The sequence below is a fragment of the Microcaecilia unicolor genome, chromosome 2, assembly GCF_901765095.1.
Source record: "Microcaecilia unicolor chromosome 2, aMicUni1.1, whole genome shotgun sequence".
Classification (NCBI taxonomy): domain Eukaryota; kingdom Metazoa; phylum Chordata; class Amphibia; order Gymnophiona; family Siphonopidae; genus Microcaecilia; species Microcaecilia unicolor.
This window is the reverse complement of record NC_044032.1, coordinates 296,138,177-296,156,136: the sequence shown is the minus strand read 5'-3', so window position 1 is coordinate 296,156,136 and position 17,960 is coordinate 296,138,177. Positions and strand designations below refer to the sequence as shown.

The following is a 17,960-nucleotide window of genomic DNA, read 5'->3' as shown; positions in this document are numbered from 1 at the left end:
AAAAGGAATTTAAAGAAAAAGTCATAATGATCCTGCATCATCATGGTGTGACCACACCTGGAGTATTGTGGCCAATACTTTGGGATCACAGGTCTGGTGAATGCCACAGCAGCTACTGGGAAACCCCCAATGATCCATGATGATATTTGTAAACAGCATCTAGACGTCTTAGAAATAACTAGTATGGGATTACAACACTGTCTGAATTACGCCCAACAGATTTCAACATCCAACATCAAACCATGACCAGGGAGAAGGGGTGTAGGAGTAGCAGTTCTGACTCAGGACACAATCAAACTGCACAGAATTGCCACACACACACTCCCACACCCAAATCTAACTGGATCAGAATCCATTTTAATCCAGCTAGAAGAAAAAAACAATCTGGCTGCTCATAGTATACCAAGCACCTTGTAACACCACATCATCTGTGCAAGACTTTCTCAATCTTATTACCAAAGGTGGCCCTGACTTTCCTTAGGTTGGTGATCATAGGAGACTTTAACCTCAGCGGTGGAGGACGGTCAGATGAAATTCCTGTACAGCTTTCTTCCCCATTATCTGGGCACAGCGTCTGGATATCAAAGAAATCTAAGGGATCCCCTATATTAGATGGGAGACCAGCTGCAGAGAAGGAATGAAGCAAATAAGCAGGCTCATGCTGCTCTGTATCTGAAGTAGATAACAGTGAGACAATGGGATCTGAGGGCTCATTAGCTTGTAGTGGTGAAGGAACTTCAGATAGGTCTTTGAAATAACACTTAACAAAAAGCAGCAAACATCATTTTTAGAAAGGAAAAAGAATGCTCTGGAAACTGAAGAGACACCAAAGGTGAAGAGACAACAACTGCTGTAACCAACTCTTGGAAAGCAGGAATGCGCAGAGGTAGACTGGTCTGCACAGAACGTATCTTTCACAGTGACAGGAGGCTCAACAGAAGAAATGTTAACATTGTGCTGTTTATGTTATGCAGAAAGTGAGTCTATGCATCTCCCCTTAGAAGTAAGATTTTCTATGCTAACCACCTTTGTGAAGAGATTTTACCCAAGGTGGTGTACAATTTGCTTCATCAGTGTTTTAGCAAGGGTTAATCAATTTTTTCTCAGGCTTTTAAAAATCTGTCTAGTCGTCTCCTTGAGCAACTGAACTGTTAAGGTCACTGCACCTAGAGGTTGATGGGAATCTACCATGGATAGACTAACTGGTATGCACAGATGCAAGAGTCTTCTGCACACAGGAGTTCTTTTTGTGCTATTTTCCACAAACTAGCTGTTTCATGACTTGAAAATGCTCCTGAAGGCCATTTGGGCAATCCCTCTGCACTTGGAGACATTTGAGCACAATGTTTGCACTCCTTGGAATAAATGTCAAAATTCATCTCAACTTCAGCAAACCTTTTTTTTTTTTTTTTTTTTTTGCAATTTTCTTTTACAAAATAAAGAAGGAATGGACTAAAACAACATCAAAGAAAAAAAAACTAGAGCTTTTTTCTACATCTGTTCAAAAAAGCAGAAAAAGCAACTCTTAGGAGCTTAAGAAACTGCTGCACTCAGGAAGGTGTGCACACTTAAAACTTTTAACTGAGAGAACAATCCCAACTTGTTACCTACCATTTGTGTGCTCAATTCAATCCTACTTGTTGACAGATACACCCACTAACACGAGAATCCACAAGACGTTTGCTATGCAAAGGCCATTCAGAGATTTTGATACAGAGTTCATAAGGTCAACTGGACTCGTAACTCCTCCCTTGACAATCTCAGAGTGAAACATGTAACGTTCAGGCCATGCCATCCAGAGACCTCAACATGTCCCATACTGATGTCTACTTACTCAATACAATCTCTTGAAATACAGACACCAAGATGGTGATCACCTCTTACAGAAGTAAGGATTTTTCCTGTGTAATATCCAGCAGGCCTCCTATGAATTCCAACTCAGGCTTAAATATAATCAGCTACAGGACCATATACACCAACAATATCAAAGCAGCGGCATGAATCAAGCAAGAATTCAAAGAAACCTCTTTTTAGTTTTCTTGTTAAGCAACTTCTGGAAGGCTTCCCAGTGCAAAGAATGAAGATGCAGTAGGTGAGGCCATGTCCTCTTGAAATCATCTGAGGAGTATCAGTGGCCTGGTTCTAGGTCCATGGCAGCTGCCTTGACCCCCCCCCCCCCCCCCCCTCCCGTTCAGGGGAGTAGTGAAGATACAGGAGCCACTGGTATTTTGGTGCTCCTGACATCACACTCTGATGGGGCTCAATGTCAATGCTTCTGGGCCTCCCTCAACAGACTGCTCTCAGTGTCAAAGATGATGACAAATACAATACAATTTGCTATACTGTCTGCTAAAAACCTCATGGCGGATATTCAGAGTTAATCGGCTGGAAACTAAAACCAACTCACTTGTATGTGGCTATCGGGTCATTTTCAGCGGCACTTAATCAGTTAGCATTAAAGTAGAAGCCTGTTACATTGGGGGTGTTCTGAGGACATTTCAGAGGCGGAGTCCGGATAGCTCCCAATATTCAGAGCTAACTGTCATGTTTAGTCTGAACATTGACTTAACTTGGCATGCACTAGCCAGCTTTAAAAAAAACCAGAAATTCAATGCCGAAGCCCATACAGGCCCGGCACTGAATTTCAAGTTTTAGTGCCGATTGCAGCAAAAAAAACATTGTCCGCCACCGGCTGAATATTGGTCGGCTCTAGTTTGGCCAGGAATCGATCAACGATGCCTCCAAAGCCAGTGTCAGTGGATTGGCTTTAGAAATGCTGAGGATCTTTCACACTGTTCCAAATTCCCCTCCTAGTCATCTGTGAAGATAAATGATAAGGCGCAAGCTGCTGCTATCCACACCAGATGTAGTCTTGCCATAATGCCCACAATTTTAAGAAACTTGGAGGTGTATTTTCAAAGCACTCACAAAGTTACACAGTAACTTATAGAACTTTGTAAGAGCTTTGAAAATGAGACCCTTGGTAATTTTTGATTACCAATGGCAACCAGGTAACCAGAAATAAGATAACATATTGAACTGCTATGAAATTAATAAATTGTGGGCACTGATGAAACAATTCCTTTAAGTAATTAAGTTAAACAGGTATGTCTGATGGTTAACATGTCTCAGCGGTAGTCCACTTTCAAGTTTTGAATTACAATATCATTCATTACTCGATTACCAATCATGAGGAATACATTTGAAATATCATACACAAATGCAGTATCCGGGTTCTCCTCATAATGCTGAAGAATAAGAGATATATACTAGTGTCCATTCACAGAAAGAAGCTAGTTACTAGAGTTGACAGGCAACATCATATAGTAAGCTATTGATTATTCTTTCAATGCCCCTACCTGTTCTCTCTTTTGTTGAAAAGAAGCTTGTAGGCTCAGAATCTGATTAAAAAGAGGACTCTGCAGCACTGATCTTAACAAACTCAGTTTCTCTTCATTCGCTGTGTCACCTCGTTCACGAACCTTAGCTTGAAGGCGCTCCACTGCCTGAAGCGCACGGTATGTATCTGCATACACAAAACACTTATTACATCAGTGCCATGGGCAAAATAAGAAACATAGCCATTTCATTTCACCTATTCAACATCAACATCATTTTGAACAAGGAAAAAACATACACACGCTAGAACCCTCAATTTCACTTACCCATATGCCCACATTTTATATAAACAAACATTCATTTATATTGACATTCAAAATAATTTAAGCGGCCAGAAATGGCTTCTGGCCAATTAAATAGCTTGTCCGTGGCTAACTGGGCATATTCAGCGGCACTGTTAGTACCCAAGTCAAAACCAGCTACTTTCTACGCTCTTAATCCATAGGACATCAGGTGTTAGTGCTAAATAATGAGAAAGGGGGCCTTAACTTGCCGGACCTCCGCCTTTATAATGTGGCAGCGTTAATGCGCCTAGTATATGAAGGCATTGCAGGTCAGTCAAAATTTACACCAGCCCAGTGGTGGGAAGGCTGGTGCTCCCCGTACACATTTATAAACTTGTTGCATACACCTCTGGGGAAGGGAACAAAGGTAAAGTGGCAATTTAGTTTCCTTAACCCGATGCGATATGCCTGGAAGTGATGGCGAAGTAGGCAGGCCAGAAACCCGTTTGTATCACCCTTCTTACGAATGGTGGGCCTAGTAGACTTCCCCACGGGAATGGGTCCATCAATATTCCAATCTTGGGCAGGGAATGGGTGTGAGACATTGGGGAATTTGGTCTCTTCGGAGGGGACTAGTTTCCTGTCCTTTTCGCAGGTGAAGGATAGGTGGCGGGTCCCTAACAAAACATATGTTACATTACATGCAAGTCAGACACTACTGGCAGAAGCTGTGGGGGAAATATGGAAACTCATGGACATATGGTGGCCTGGATGAGATGATATTGCGCCTGCCCACAGGAAGGAACAGATTATCCACTTGGTATAAACTGACGAAATTAGCTATCCCAGAGAGATGTGAGGCAGGCCCTGTTTCCAAGTGGAATGGGGAATTGGGAACACAGTTCTCTCAGTCCCAGTTTAACCTGTTGTTTGTGATGGGGAATGAAATGGTTAAATCTGCAGATTGGCAAGAAACGCAGTATAAATTGTTACACCGGGCATATATCACACCAGAGAGAGGACAAAAAATGAACTTGTGGGAGTCAGATAAATGCCCGAAGTGTCAGATAGGAATCGGCACCTTTTTGCATACATTTTTAGAGTGCCCCAGACTAACTTTATGGAACGAGATCTTTACAATGATTAACAAAGTGGTCCAGGCTATGGTGGAGTGGTCTTATCCTGCGCTGTTGTTGGGGGATCAAGCAGACCTAATTGATCAAGGGTCCTAGTTTTGGACAAGTGAGGATCCGGTACCATACACTTGTTGGTTGATTAAGGTAAAGGATCTGGCCAAGTACGAGCATTCCCCAAACATGGACAACAGATACTATGCACAGTTATGGAAGGCATTCGAGGAGCTAGTTAGCTCGTAAGGCTCCATAACAAATTGTTTAATAGCTAGGCGGGGGGGGGGGGGGGGGGGGGGGGGGGAAGGGGAGGAAAGAGTGAGAAGTGAATGTTTTTTTCATTTTTGAATGGAAGAGTTTATTGGGGATCTGAGGGGGGGAGGGAGGGGACTTTTCAGGTAGGGGTAAAAGCAGAAAATGTTAATGAAGTCATGAGTTGGGGGACGGTCATTGGCATAAGACTGGGCTGATTGTAATGATCGCAATGATTGTTTCACGTAATGCAGCAGGCAAGCATGTACTGTATTGATACTAATAAAAAAAACAGCTACTTTCTATCTATCTACTTATCATTTCTATAGCACAACAAGGCATGCGCAGCGCTGTACACCATGCACAGAAGACAGTCCCTGCTCAAAGAGCTTACAATCTAGATAAGACAGGTAAACAGACAGAACAATTAAGGGTAAGGGAATAAAGAGGTGAGGATAAAGGACAGGGTAAGTGAGTTAGCAGTCAAAAGCAGTGGTAAAGAGGTGGGTTTTGAGTTTGGACTTGAAAACGGCTAAAGATGGGGCTAGACGTACAGGCTCGGGAGTCTATTCCAGGCGTGAGGTGCAGCGAGATAAAAGGAACGGAGTCTTGAATTAGCAGTAGAGGAGAAAGGGACGGATAAGAGAGCTTTATCTCCAGAACGGAGTACTCGAGGGGGAACGACAAGAGACAAGAGTGGAGAGGTACTGGGGAGCAGCAGAGTGAATGCACTTATAGGTCAATAGGAGAAGTTTGAACTGAATACGGAAACGGATAGGGAGCCAGTGAAGTGACTTAAGGAGAGGGCTAATGTGGACATAGCGACTTTGGCGGAAAATGAGTCACGCAGCAAAGTTTTGGATTGATTGAAGAGGAGAGAGACGGCTAAGAGGGAGGCCAGCGAGTAGTAGGTTACAATAATCAAGACGAGAGGTGATAAGAGTGTGGATAAGGGTTTTGGTAGTGTGCTCAGAGATGAAGGGACAGATTTTGCTGATGTTATACAGAAAGAAACAACAGGTTTGGCAATCTGCTGAATGTGAGCAGAAAAGGAGAAAGAGGAGTTAAAGATGTCCCCAAGGTTACGAGCCGATGAGACATGGAGAATGAGAGTGCCATCCACCGAAATAGAGAAAGGGGGGAGACGGGAGGTAGGTTTAGGGGGAAAGATGAGGAGCTCGGTTTTGGCCATGTTAAGTTTCAGATGTTGTTGAGACAGCCAGGCAGTGATGTCAGATAGGCAGGCTGAGACTTTGGTCTGGATGCTGGTTGAGATTTCGGGGGTAGAGAGGTAGATTTGGGAGTCATCAGTATAGAGATGGTATTGAAAGCCATGGGATGATATCAGAGAGCCAAGGGAGGAAGTATAGATGGAGAACAGGAGACGACTGAGAACAGAAACCTGAGGTACACCGATTGGTAGAGGAATAGAAGTGGAAGAAGGATCCACCAGAGTGTACACTAAAGGTGTACACTAAAAGTGCTACTTTGTGGGAGTTCCAGGGGCGGAGTTAGCACTTAATCACTTAGAACAGCCACATAAATAGGACCGCATAACACACAGTCCTAACTTTATGCAGTTCATCGTAGCCTGTTAAGTGCTGAATATCACACTTTACCTGCTATGTTTTGTCCAGCTGAATATGCCCTGATATTCAATGCTGGTTCCAGGATATGGCCTTGCACTGAATATTTGAGCATAATGCCAGTGGCAAACGAAACACTGACCGCTGCTGGATGAATATCTATCCCTCAGAATACCTAAATTAATATCTTAGTTGCCTCGAATCTCATAATGGTGTTTCATTAGCAGGTATTTATGTTTTAGTTCTGGGACTTAGCAGCTGTTAAGTTAGCCAAATAGTCTCTTTACATCCATAGCAACACAATCACTATTTTATTTATTAATGCAGGCTCAGACTTCACATGCTTCATCTTTTTCAAATTGATGGTATTTCTATAAAGTCATTCCCAGACATACAAGGCCACATAGGCACATAACTGACCTCTTACAAAATACTAACCACATAAGAGTACACGCTTTGGTTATCAAGACACATACTTTGCTGGTGGGTGTGCACATGGGCAGAGTGAGGGTGAGCAGTATGCACAAGCACAAAGATCAATTATCAAGTACTATAATTTACATGTGCACTTGCAAAATGTTAGTACGGACATTTACACAAGTTCTAGGGCTGTATGTCCACACCTGCAACATAGGTACACATTTAAAAACAAAAAAATAGTGTAAGTTGCCTAAAGGCACCTACTTTTCTTTATAAAGTAATGAGTACATAGGCACTTAACCCATGTTATAAAATTACTCTCATTTTGTCCAAAAACAATGGCACTGGCCCATTTTATGGTGGGTATTTCTCTTGAACCCCTGGCGTTATGTGGTGAAATTTCATTGCTTCTTCCACCATGTAAAATTTGGTCTTGTTCTGTTAAATTTTCAGTTATTTTGCTCCCAGGTAAAGTGATATTCTTGACCTCATTACGTATAATTTCCTTATGCCCCACTGAACTAGGTAACGACTAATCATTTCACCCTTTCAATCTGAATCAATCTTTGGCAAGAAAGATGGTAACATATGCAAATTCACCCTATCCTAAATCATTATTACATATGATTTGCTACAGGCGAAGGCCTAAATCTCCAAGACTCTCTTGGCCAGTGTAATAGCTACCACAGACAACCTCTCTTGTGATATTCCCTGGGGACGCTGCCCTTGAGGCTCTCCTACAGCATCAAGGACCAAACTCAAATCCCGCAGTGGCATTGCCAGAGGAGATCTGATACACTTGGCACCTCTGCAGGTAATGCATCATCTGCTTGTGCATTGTGCTATGGGCTCCCTACAACATGATATGGCCACAAAGTATACTCTAATGTTAAGTGTTAATAATGTTAAAAAAATAAATGAAACCTGGCTAGATGAAACAGGAGTCTACCACTGGCTGAACTATGTCCAACAGGTTTTAAAATCCAACATCAACCAAGACCAAGAAGATGGGTGGAGGGATAGTAGTCCTGATTCAATATACAATCAAACTGCGCAGAATCACCATCCCCCGACAAAATTAATTAGAATCTCTTTTAATCCAGCTTGAAGAAAAACCACCAATCTGGCTGCTCATGGTACACTGAGCATCTCGTAACAACTCATTATCTGTGCAAGAACTCCTGGACCTGATAACTCAAGTGACCCTGAATTACCCTGGGATGGTGATCATGGGAGATTTCAATCTACACATTGAAGCCCCAGATACCACCACAGCTGTCTTACTGGACACAATGACAGAACTAGGATTCACACAGGTAATCAATTCTCCAACCCACGAAAAGAGTCACGTACTAGACTTGGTATTCTACAAAGGTGATAACATCCCAGAATTCCAGGACAGCAGTTTTGAAGTAACGCCCCTATCATGGTCGACCATTTTCTAATAAAGTTTTTCATAAGTGACCACCTAAAACAAATGACACCTCCCAGAGTTTGGAAGGAGATCAGAGACAAAAACATTTTTAAAAAAGCTGACCGCTGAGAATTTCCTAGAGTCCTTGGATTATCCACATGTGGATGGATGAAAAAGCAACCACAGTGTCAAAACAGGTTGATATTTGGAATACACAATTAGCCAAGACTTTAGAGAAAACGAATCCACTAAAAAAGGTCTTAAGCCCCACTTACAAACACTCGCCTTAGTTTTCTTTAGAACATTGGATCCTTAAACGTGAAGGATGGAAACTGGAAAGGAAATGGCATAAATCTTGCCTGGATGAAGACAGACTAAACTGTAGGAAACACACGGCAAAGTATCACCAAGCCTTAACAGCAACCCAAAAACAATATTTCTCTCAATGCATCGAACAGGCTGTCAATTCAACCAAGCAGCTGTTCAGTATAGTAAACAACCTACTGCAACCCACACAACAGAACCAGCCTGCCCAGTCAAAACTGAACTGAAATCATTTTGCTACATACTTTGCCAACAAAATTTAAAAAGTCTCCACCAGGATTTACGGACAATCCCACCCAGTCTCCAATTACCTAACCTAGAGTGCACAAACTCGCCCCCTTCTGACACAGACATATGGGACACTTAACCTAATAACAGAGGAGAGCCGTGAAAAAATCCTAAGAGACCTTCGACCAACTACCTGCTCCCTCGACCCATGCCCATCAAATATAGTGCTGTAGGCAAGTATGGGCCTCATAGAAGGCGCCACAAAAATTGTCAATTCCCGTCTTTCTAATAGGCAACTACCAACAGCATTAAAAAGGACAGCGGTGCACCCTTTGCTAAAGAAAAACAAACTTGACCAGGACAAACTTGGAAGTTACCGGCCAGTATCCAACATCCTGTTTCTAGGAAAACTTATAGAAGAAACAGTCTGTGTTCAACTCAATGATTGGCTAGAAGAGAGAAACTGGCTAGATCCATGTCAATCTGGATGCAGATCCGGTTATGGAAAAGAAACTGTCCTCACATCCCTACTAAATGATCTTCACAGAAACTGAGACAGAGGATTTGCCTCCGTGTTAGTACCACTTGATTTCTCAGCAGCTTTTGACACTGTGCATCATATCATCATGCTAGAACGACTGGCAGAAACAGGTATCAATGGAAAAGTACTTGCTTGGTTGTTCAGATCCTATCTATCAGACAGGCAACAGTCCATGAGGCAGCACCTCATCGCCACCCTAGGCACTGACCTGTGGGGTACCACAAGGATCGATACTGTCACCTATTCTATTTAATATCTACCTCAAGCCACTAGCTAAGCTAATTTGGTCGACGGACACTCGGCTCTACATCTACGTGGATGATATGCAGCTACTCATACCCAACGAACCTGACTTACCTACAGCCATTAAGATAAGACAAAAAAAAAGTGAGAGTTGGCCCACGGATGCCAAAGAGTGGAAAGACGTGTCAAAAGTTTATTGGGTGGAAAGACTCAACACAAATGTGTTTCGGCCACTAGACCTGCATCAGGAGTCTGTTTAAACAGTAACTGGTTGCACACTGATGCTCCGGAGTGCAGGATTACTCGTCTGCAAGCAAATGTTCCAGGATAAATCGTTTACTCCTGCTTCGCTGGCAAATGCGCTTTCTTTACCAAAGGTCTTTTTAAAGACCAACATCCACTTTTATATTGGACATTTATTGCATGCAGACGATTTATCCTGCACCTTGAAACATTTCCTTGCAGACGAGTAATCCTGCACTCCGGCGCATCAGCATGCAACCAGCTACTGTTTAAACAGACTCCTGATGCAGGCCTAGTGACCGAAACACAACGTTTGTGTCGAGTCTTTCCACTCACACTTTTGATCTTAAATAAATGTCTTTCCAGTCTTTGGCATCCGTGGTCCTACTCCCACTTTTTTTGTCTTATCTCTGTGTTTTCCCATGGGACGTTTGAGTTCTCCGCCCTTGACGGATTCTCTTGAACAGTTACCTACAGCCATTACCATCACACATATACAACTTTAAATGATTTCTTCACACACAAAACACAGACAGACCTTCAACAAATACAGAACAAGGAATCAGAAATAGAAATATGAACACCAAAACCGAACTGGGACTCCCAAGAAGTTAAACTTGACAAGTAATGCAACACTGGAGAAATAAAAACAGAAATGCACTTCGTTTTGTACTGAAGACAGTGGCATAACCACAAGGGGGGGTGCTGGGTCTCCCACTTTGGGTTTACCCCCGCCCCCCCCCCCCCCCAAAAAAAAAATAACATCTCCCCTGCTATGGCTGGTGGAGATCCCAAGCCTCAGCAGCTGATGACTTCCTCCCGCTCCTCAGATCAAGCGATCAGAACTCTCTAGCAGCAGTATTTCAGAGTTGCTGCCACCACCGCCTCCCCCCCACACACACACACACGTCTGCTTGGTTTTTATGTATGCATGAAAACCAAACACAAATGGGGGGGGGGGAGACACAGCAGTAGCAGATCAGGGATACTGCCACCAGCTGCAGCACTTGGGAGATTTCTGGCTACCAGACCAGAGGAGGTAGTCTTCATCTGGCGGGACCTGGAGATCCCTGCCAGCTCAAGTATTTATATTTTGCATTCAGGCATAGAGAAAATTTGGTGCCCATCCATTTTGGGCTCAAACCCCACCATCAGCCACCTGTCTACGCCACTGAATACAATACAAAAACATCTGTGATGTATATATCCCAAAGATGCACATTCCAGAATTCTGATGGTTGTATTCTGCAATGTTTGTAAACGCTTAAGCTCTATATTTGGTAAACTAGCATATACAATGTTCCCGTAGTCTAAATGAATAAAGCATGGGGTGTTAGGTGCGTCAAAAACAGGCTACTACAAAATGTTTTGGGTATTTTGCCTGATAGAGTGCTATTTTATTTAATATATATTTTCTTTTTAGAGCGGGTGTGTATCATGGGGGGGGGGGGGGATAGAAGAAGCATTAACCAGAGAGTGTAAGCTAATGTGAATGCTCTAACTGGCTACTATTGAGTTAACGCAGGAGCACTTAGTGTCTCCTAAATAGGAGGTGGTATTTGCTGCAGTGTTATCTTAAAAACCTTTTTGCAAGTCTCATGTACTAATGGAAAAAAATTAACATTTGGACCTACAAAAAAAAAAAAAAGCCCTAAATTCTAACGTTGAATCTTGGCTTAGTGCATGTGAAAGTCTCTCGTTAAAACACGATAAGCTGAGATTCTAAAGCCCTATAGTAAAAGATCCTCTAAGTATATAAATAAAAAAGAAAGCTTGAACAATTATTGTATCTATGTTATTTGAATATTCTTCCATGTTATTATGGTATTGTTTGTAATGTACTGACCTTTTTCAAGTTTACCTCATTTATTACATTTACGTCTGTATTTGGTCATTTTACTACTGTTATGATGTAATACAATTTTAAGTTTTATGCTACACAGGACTTGCTGTACACCGCTTTGTTCATAAAGGTAGTTAATAAAGCCCAATAAATAAACAATACCTCACACCAGCTGAGGACGTGCATATAAAAATAAGTCTAAATAAAAACTGAAATTATTACTTTTTTCCCCATCACTGTTCAACATAATAAAGGTTTGAAACAAATATAAAATTTTAAAAATATATACCTATTGATTCCAGCATGATTTTCTGAGTTGGACCAGTTACAACACAGGGATTGTATCATATGTCTCTGAAAAATATAAATGATCAAAAAGCATTAAAACAAATGGATAACAAATTAATTATAACCTGATTAATAAATTAATTATAATCGGAGGGGAGGAGTGGCCTAATGGTTATTGCAGTGGCCTGGGAACCAGGGGTACTTGGTTTAATTTCCACTGCAGTTCCTTGTGACTCTGGACAGGTCATTTAACCCTCCCTCGCCCCTGGTACAAAACAAGTACCTGTATTTAATATGTAAACTGCTATGACTGTAACCACAGAAAAGTGGTATAACAAATCCCTCCCCCTTTCACTTTTTATTGAAACTTGAAAAAGTACTATAGTAAGGCTATTCAACATGAGGCAAAACAGATTAGGAAATTTAATAAACCCTACATTTTTCACATGAATGCAACAAAGGAGTAAGGCACATGGAACAACCAAGCAAGAACACATATCACAAATTCTCTGGGTGGTTTTGAGAAACTAACAGACAGCAAAGAATTATTGCTGCTACAGTATTAAGACGATAAGACTGTTTTCATAATTATATATAATTATTTTTTCTATTCAGGCAGGTGAGAGTATGGCTGTAAATTCTCAGTTGGGGGAGGTATATTCACGTTGTTGGGGGGGGGGGGGGGGGAGGTGGTGTTGAACTTGCTACTGTGTCCCCAGCAGTTTCCTGATAAATTTTTAGATTGTTTACTTGACAAGGTTACTTTTGATAATATTTTGAATGATGTAATGGATCGAGTGGCCCCACTCTGGAAGAGAGAGGTGGTGCGTGAAGGCCAGTGTTGGTATCATGCAGGTTTGCACATATTGAAAAGGCAAGTGAGATATTATGAGAAGCTGTGGTGTAAGCATATGATTGAGATTTATCGCCAGCAAACCACAACAGATTTATATGCAGGAGGTTAAAAAAGCTAATTGCAGGAGGTTAAAAAAAGCTAAGCAGGACTATTATAAGGAGTTGACTGAGAAGGCTGAAAGCCCAGCACATAAGCTCATGCAACTGGTAAACCATCTATGTGATGGGGTTATCACTGATCAGGACCTGAAACCAGCAGTGGATTGTCTTGCTGGATTTTTTAAAGAAAAGATAGTTCAGTTGTGTCAATTACACTGTCAATGCGGGGTACGTCATCATCGATATACTTTACACATTTATTAAAAGCATACTTTTTTGAATTGACATTTAATGTCACCTTTCTTGATATGTAAAGAGCAATCTGGTGGGATCAGGTTTTTTTTTGATGATTATGAAATTTGTCTCTTCTATAATGTGTGTGGTTCTGTCATATTTTTAATGGATTTCATTTTTTGTATATTTTTATCTTTTTTATATTGTAAACCGCTGTGATCTTACATATTTTAGCCAATCAGTATAGTAAATGAAATAAACTATAACTATTTTTAAAAAATTAACCAATTCAATTAAATTCTTAATAGAAAGAAAATGGAGGAAGGAAAGTGGGGAAATGAAAGGGATGGGATCTGATATACCACTTTTCTATGGTTACAACCAAAGTAGTTTACACATATATAGGTAGTCATTTTTTTTTACCTGGGCAATGGAGGGTTGGCGTGGCTACACAGAAAGAGAAATGATCAGCAGGAAAAAGAAGAGGATAGTGCCCCTGTATAAGTTTCTGATGAGGTTCTACTTAGAGTACCATGTACAATTCTGGAGACTGCACCTTCAAAAAGAGATAAATAGGATGGAGTTGGTCCAGAGGGTGGCTACTAAAATGGTCAGTGGTCATCATAAAGATGAGACAGAGAAGATGTAATTGAGATATTTAAATATTTCCGTCACATAAATGAACAGGGGGCAGGTCTCTCAACTGAAAGGTTCAAGGTACAGTTTAAATTTCATTAATCACTTAAAGAATTGTCAAAACAGTGTACAATAATTAAAGGAAAGCTCTGGAAAGAGAAAGCATAAGCTGAAATTAAAAGGGGATAGACTCAGAAGTGATCTAGGGAAATACTTCTTTACAAAAAGGGTGGTGGATGCATGGAATAACCTCCCAGTGTAAGTGGTGGAAACGAGGACTGAATCTGAATTCAAGAAAGCATGGGACAGGCATGTGGAATCTCTTAGAAGGAGGAAGAGAATGGATGATATGGATAGGCAGACTGGATGGGCCATATGGCCTTTATGTGCCATCATTTTCTCTGTTTCTAAGGGGCCATTTTACTAAAGGCTTGCCATGTGGCAACCCGGAACTACCGCTGGCCCAAGTAACGTGGGTGCCGGTGGTAGTTCCACTCCCAGCATGCGCCATTTATGGCGCTAATGGAAATATTGAAAAAATATTTCCACAGGGGGTACCAGCAGTAATCGGGCAGCGTCACACGCTACCCAGTTACCGCCAGGTTAGCGTAGGAGACCTTACCACCACCTCACTGGGTGGCAGTAAGCACTCTCCCCAAAATGTCTGCGTGGCAAGTTATTTTTAAACGCTGCGGTAAAAAGAGCCCTGGCATGCAGCAAAAACAGCCGCCACCACTAGCGCAGGGGGCCACTTTGATCACAGCTTAGTGTAAGGGCCCCTAAGTGAGTTGCCCAGTCACAAGGAGCTGCTGCAGTGGGAATCGAATCTGGAACCTCTGATTCACAAGCCACTGGACTAACCCTTAGGCTACTCCTCCAGTCCAGGAACAGGCCTGAATAAGCAGTCTCCTCCACTCATATGAAAATTGAAAAACTGATGTTTTGTGCATGGATTAGTTATAGTAGAAGTACCCAAAGGCATCTACCTACCTCTTATATTTTAGCAACTTATTTTCTACCTTTTTCTACAGACAAAGAACAGCCTAAACAGCTACCAGGTGTTAATTATTACAATTTTTGTATTCATTAATACTACCAAATCATATGTATAATTTAAAAAAAAAAGTTGCTAGGTTCGAGTAACTAAAGGACACTAGCCATTAACTATAAACTTTTTGTACTCCGGTCATATCTCCAAATGCTTAAAAACTCAACTTTACCTATATTATTTCTGATATGTATCAGAAATTATGCAGAATCCAGAGGTCAGTTTCGAACGTGCTCACTAAGATCTTACACAAAACTTACAGACCTATTCATTACTAAATAACTGTATGGAGAGCTCATTAAAACCATCACTAACCTTTCTGCTATTCATTATACAACCTGGATGGAATTATTTTCTTAAGTCATATTAAAGTGATTACATTTTAGGAAAAATATATCTATAACATCTTTCCAACTATAAATTGAAATCCAACATTTGTCCTATGTTCCTGCAAACACAACTAAATTGCCCAAGCCATAAGTAAAGTGACTACAAATTTTCATTCGTTAACAAGCCAAATACGCTCATACACCAAACATCCTTCAAACGCACTCAAGAAGCCGGCAGCCCCGCCCCCCGCGGTCCGTTATTTCTCCTCGATCCAACATCTCTCCCCCTTTCCTAACCGTCCGAGGTCCGGCATCTCTCTATCTCTCCCCCTCCTTTCCCCATCATCCTACCTTCGAACTTGTTTGAGATCAACGGCCGTGAATCACACAAATTTTACCTACAGCAGTTCTTCCCTCCGTCTCGCTCCACCCCTTCTGACGCGTTACTTTCCTTGGCCGCGACCCGCCCCGCCGGAAACAGGATTCTACGTTATGGGGGCGGGACGCGGCCAAGAAAAGCATTGCGTCAGAGGGGGCGGGGCGAGGCCAAGATGCTGATGGAAAACAGAAGACGGTACGAGGCTATCTGTCCCGTTATATGGGTTGAATTGAAGCCAGTAGGCGTAATCACAAGTACACCCAAAACAATAGCAAACGATATTGAAAGCAAATAGCAAAAGATTATTAGTAATAATGGATTGCCTATGCGAGCTCCGTCTATTTAAAGTCAAACGCTGTTCCAGTTGGATAGGCAGTGCCTTAAAAGATGGAGAAAAGTTTTTGTATGTTTACTTATTTGACAACTTTTTAATTTATTGAAAGAGTCCAATATCTAGCTATAAATATCATAAAATCAAAACAAAGTATCACTAAAACAGCTTCGAACAGTAACACATGGCCAAATATCAGTGAGGATATTCTCTTTACCAATGGATTCGTCTTTAACTATTGTTGTAATCTGCCTTGGGAAGCAAAGATCGGAAGTAAAATTAACCTCTCCTTTTATTAGAGCTAGGGTATCATATTTGCCCTAAGAAAAAAAGGACACATGCCCTGCCTCCTGTTGCACCGTGCCCCACCCCATCACCTTGACCCCCCCCCCCCCCCAAAGAAAGCCAAATTCCCTCTCTGTCCCCTATGTAGATCTCCCCAATTTTCCAGTCTCCCTGGCCTCCACCCAGAGTTGTGCTGGTAAATGTTTAACAACAGGCTCTCTCCCCGGTCCCCCTCTGCGCCCCCTGTCCCCCTCTGCACCCCCCCCCCCCAAATTGCAGAGCTGGCTATAGCCGGGGCGAGAGCCTGGGGGGGGGGGCAATGCATTACTCCAGAAAAAAAATTAAATGATCCCAGGTTCCAATCTAATTCATGTTTAATGTGGGATAAAATGCCATAAATAAGTAAATAAATATAAACTTTTAATGTTGAGCACCTGATTCTCAAAGTGAACATATTCCAAACACTATAATGAAAATAAAATGATTTTTTTTTCTACCTTTGTTGTCTGGTGACTGTTTTTCTGATCATGCTGGCCCAGTATCCAATTCTGCTGCTATCTGTCCTCTTAAATCTGTTTCCAGGGCTTCCTTTCCATTTATTTCTTTCCTTTCTGGTCCTCAGCTTCTGCCTATTTTTTATTTTTTTTGTTACATTTGTACTCTGCGCTTTCCCACTCATGGCAGGCTCAATGTGGCGGGCAATGGAGGGTTAAGTGACTTGCCCAGAGTCACAAGGAGCTGCCTATGCCAGGAATTGAACTCAGTTCCTCAGGACCAAAGTCCATCACCCTAACCACTAGGCCACTCCTCCTCCTTAAAATCATCTTCATCCATGTGCAGTTTTTCTCCTTTCTTCCTTTTCCCTCATCTCCTTCCTCACTCTTCCCTCCCCTCCATCAATGTCCATCATTTCTTCTCTCTCCCCTCCTCTCCCCTGCCCTCCATCCACCCATGTCCAGCGACCCTTCTCTCCCCCTGCCCTGCACTTCCAATCAACTTTGAAAAAGAAGCGGGCCACTTCTTACGCATTTCGTATTTTTAATACTCACGTTTTAGTCGCAACTAAAAAAAAACAACATGTAATAAGCGGTTGAACGCGCATATATAGTAATAATGTTATTATTAACTGAAATTATATAAACCTGATGTTCTCCAGATCTTGCTTTATGCTCGGCAGCGATACAACTTGCCAGGGTTGGAGACACTTTTGACTGCAGATAAAATCAAGACCACTTGGTTCAACCAAGAACTATAACCTCTTATGTTGGGCAGCTTATTGGTAAAATAATTTCACTGTCCTTAGCAGAACATTAAGGTGGGGGAAAAACACACTCAGGAAGATTTTTACGAATACTAGCATGTGGTGAAGCATCCATGATCTTTAGTACTGCATGCGCTCTGCTGGGTGTTTCTAGCATTTGTACCATGAGAGATGTTTGTGTAGCAACTCACCCCCTGCTCGGCCTGTTCCAGGCACAGGGAGCGAGGCTGTGCCGGGCTCCGGCTCCTAAAGGCACCCGATTCCACTAACCCCCTGGCATTCGCCGATCCCCGCACACAACTCGACTAGCCCCCACACAGCTTACCTTCAATTCGTCCCGCGAGTTAAATAATAAGTTTTTCTCCTTC

General features: G+C 42.0%; 1 protein-coding gene across 2 annotated transcripts in view; it reads right to left on the bottom strand.

Annotated features, from left to right (window-relative positions):
* MPDZ (multiple PDZ domain crumbs cell polarity complex component) overlaps positions 1–15,759 on the bottom strand; it is a 571,809-nt gene extending 556,050 nt beyond the window's left edge. For both annotated transcript variants that reach the window (XM_030194291.1, XM_030194292.1), the window contains exons 1-3: positions 15,688–15,759; positions 12,137–12,201; positions 3,360–3,526 (exon numbers count right to left, since the gene is read on the bottom strand). In XM_030194291.1, the coding sequence (XP_030050151.1) occupies positions 3,360–3,526; positions 12,137–12,152 (183 nt within the window). In that variant the 5' untranslated portion in view covers positions 12,153–12,201; positions 15,688–15,759. The remainder of the gene's footprint in view (positions 1–3,359; positions 3,527–12,136; positions 12,202–15,687) is intronic.
* Between the last annotated feature and the right edge of the window lie 2,201 nt (positions 15,760–17,960).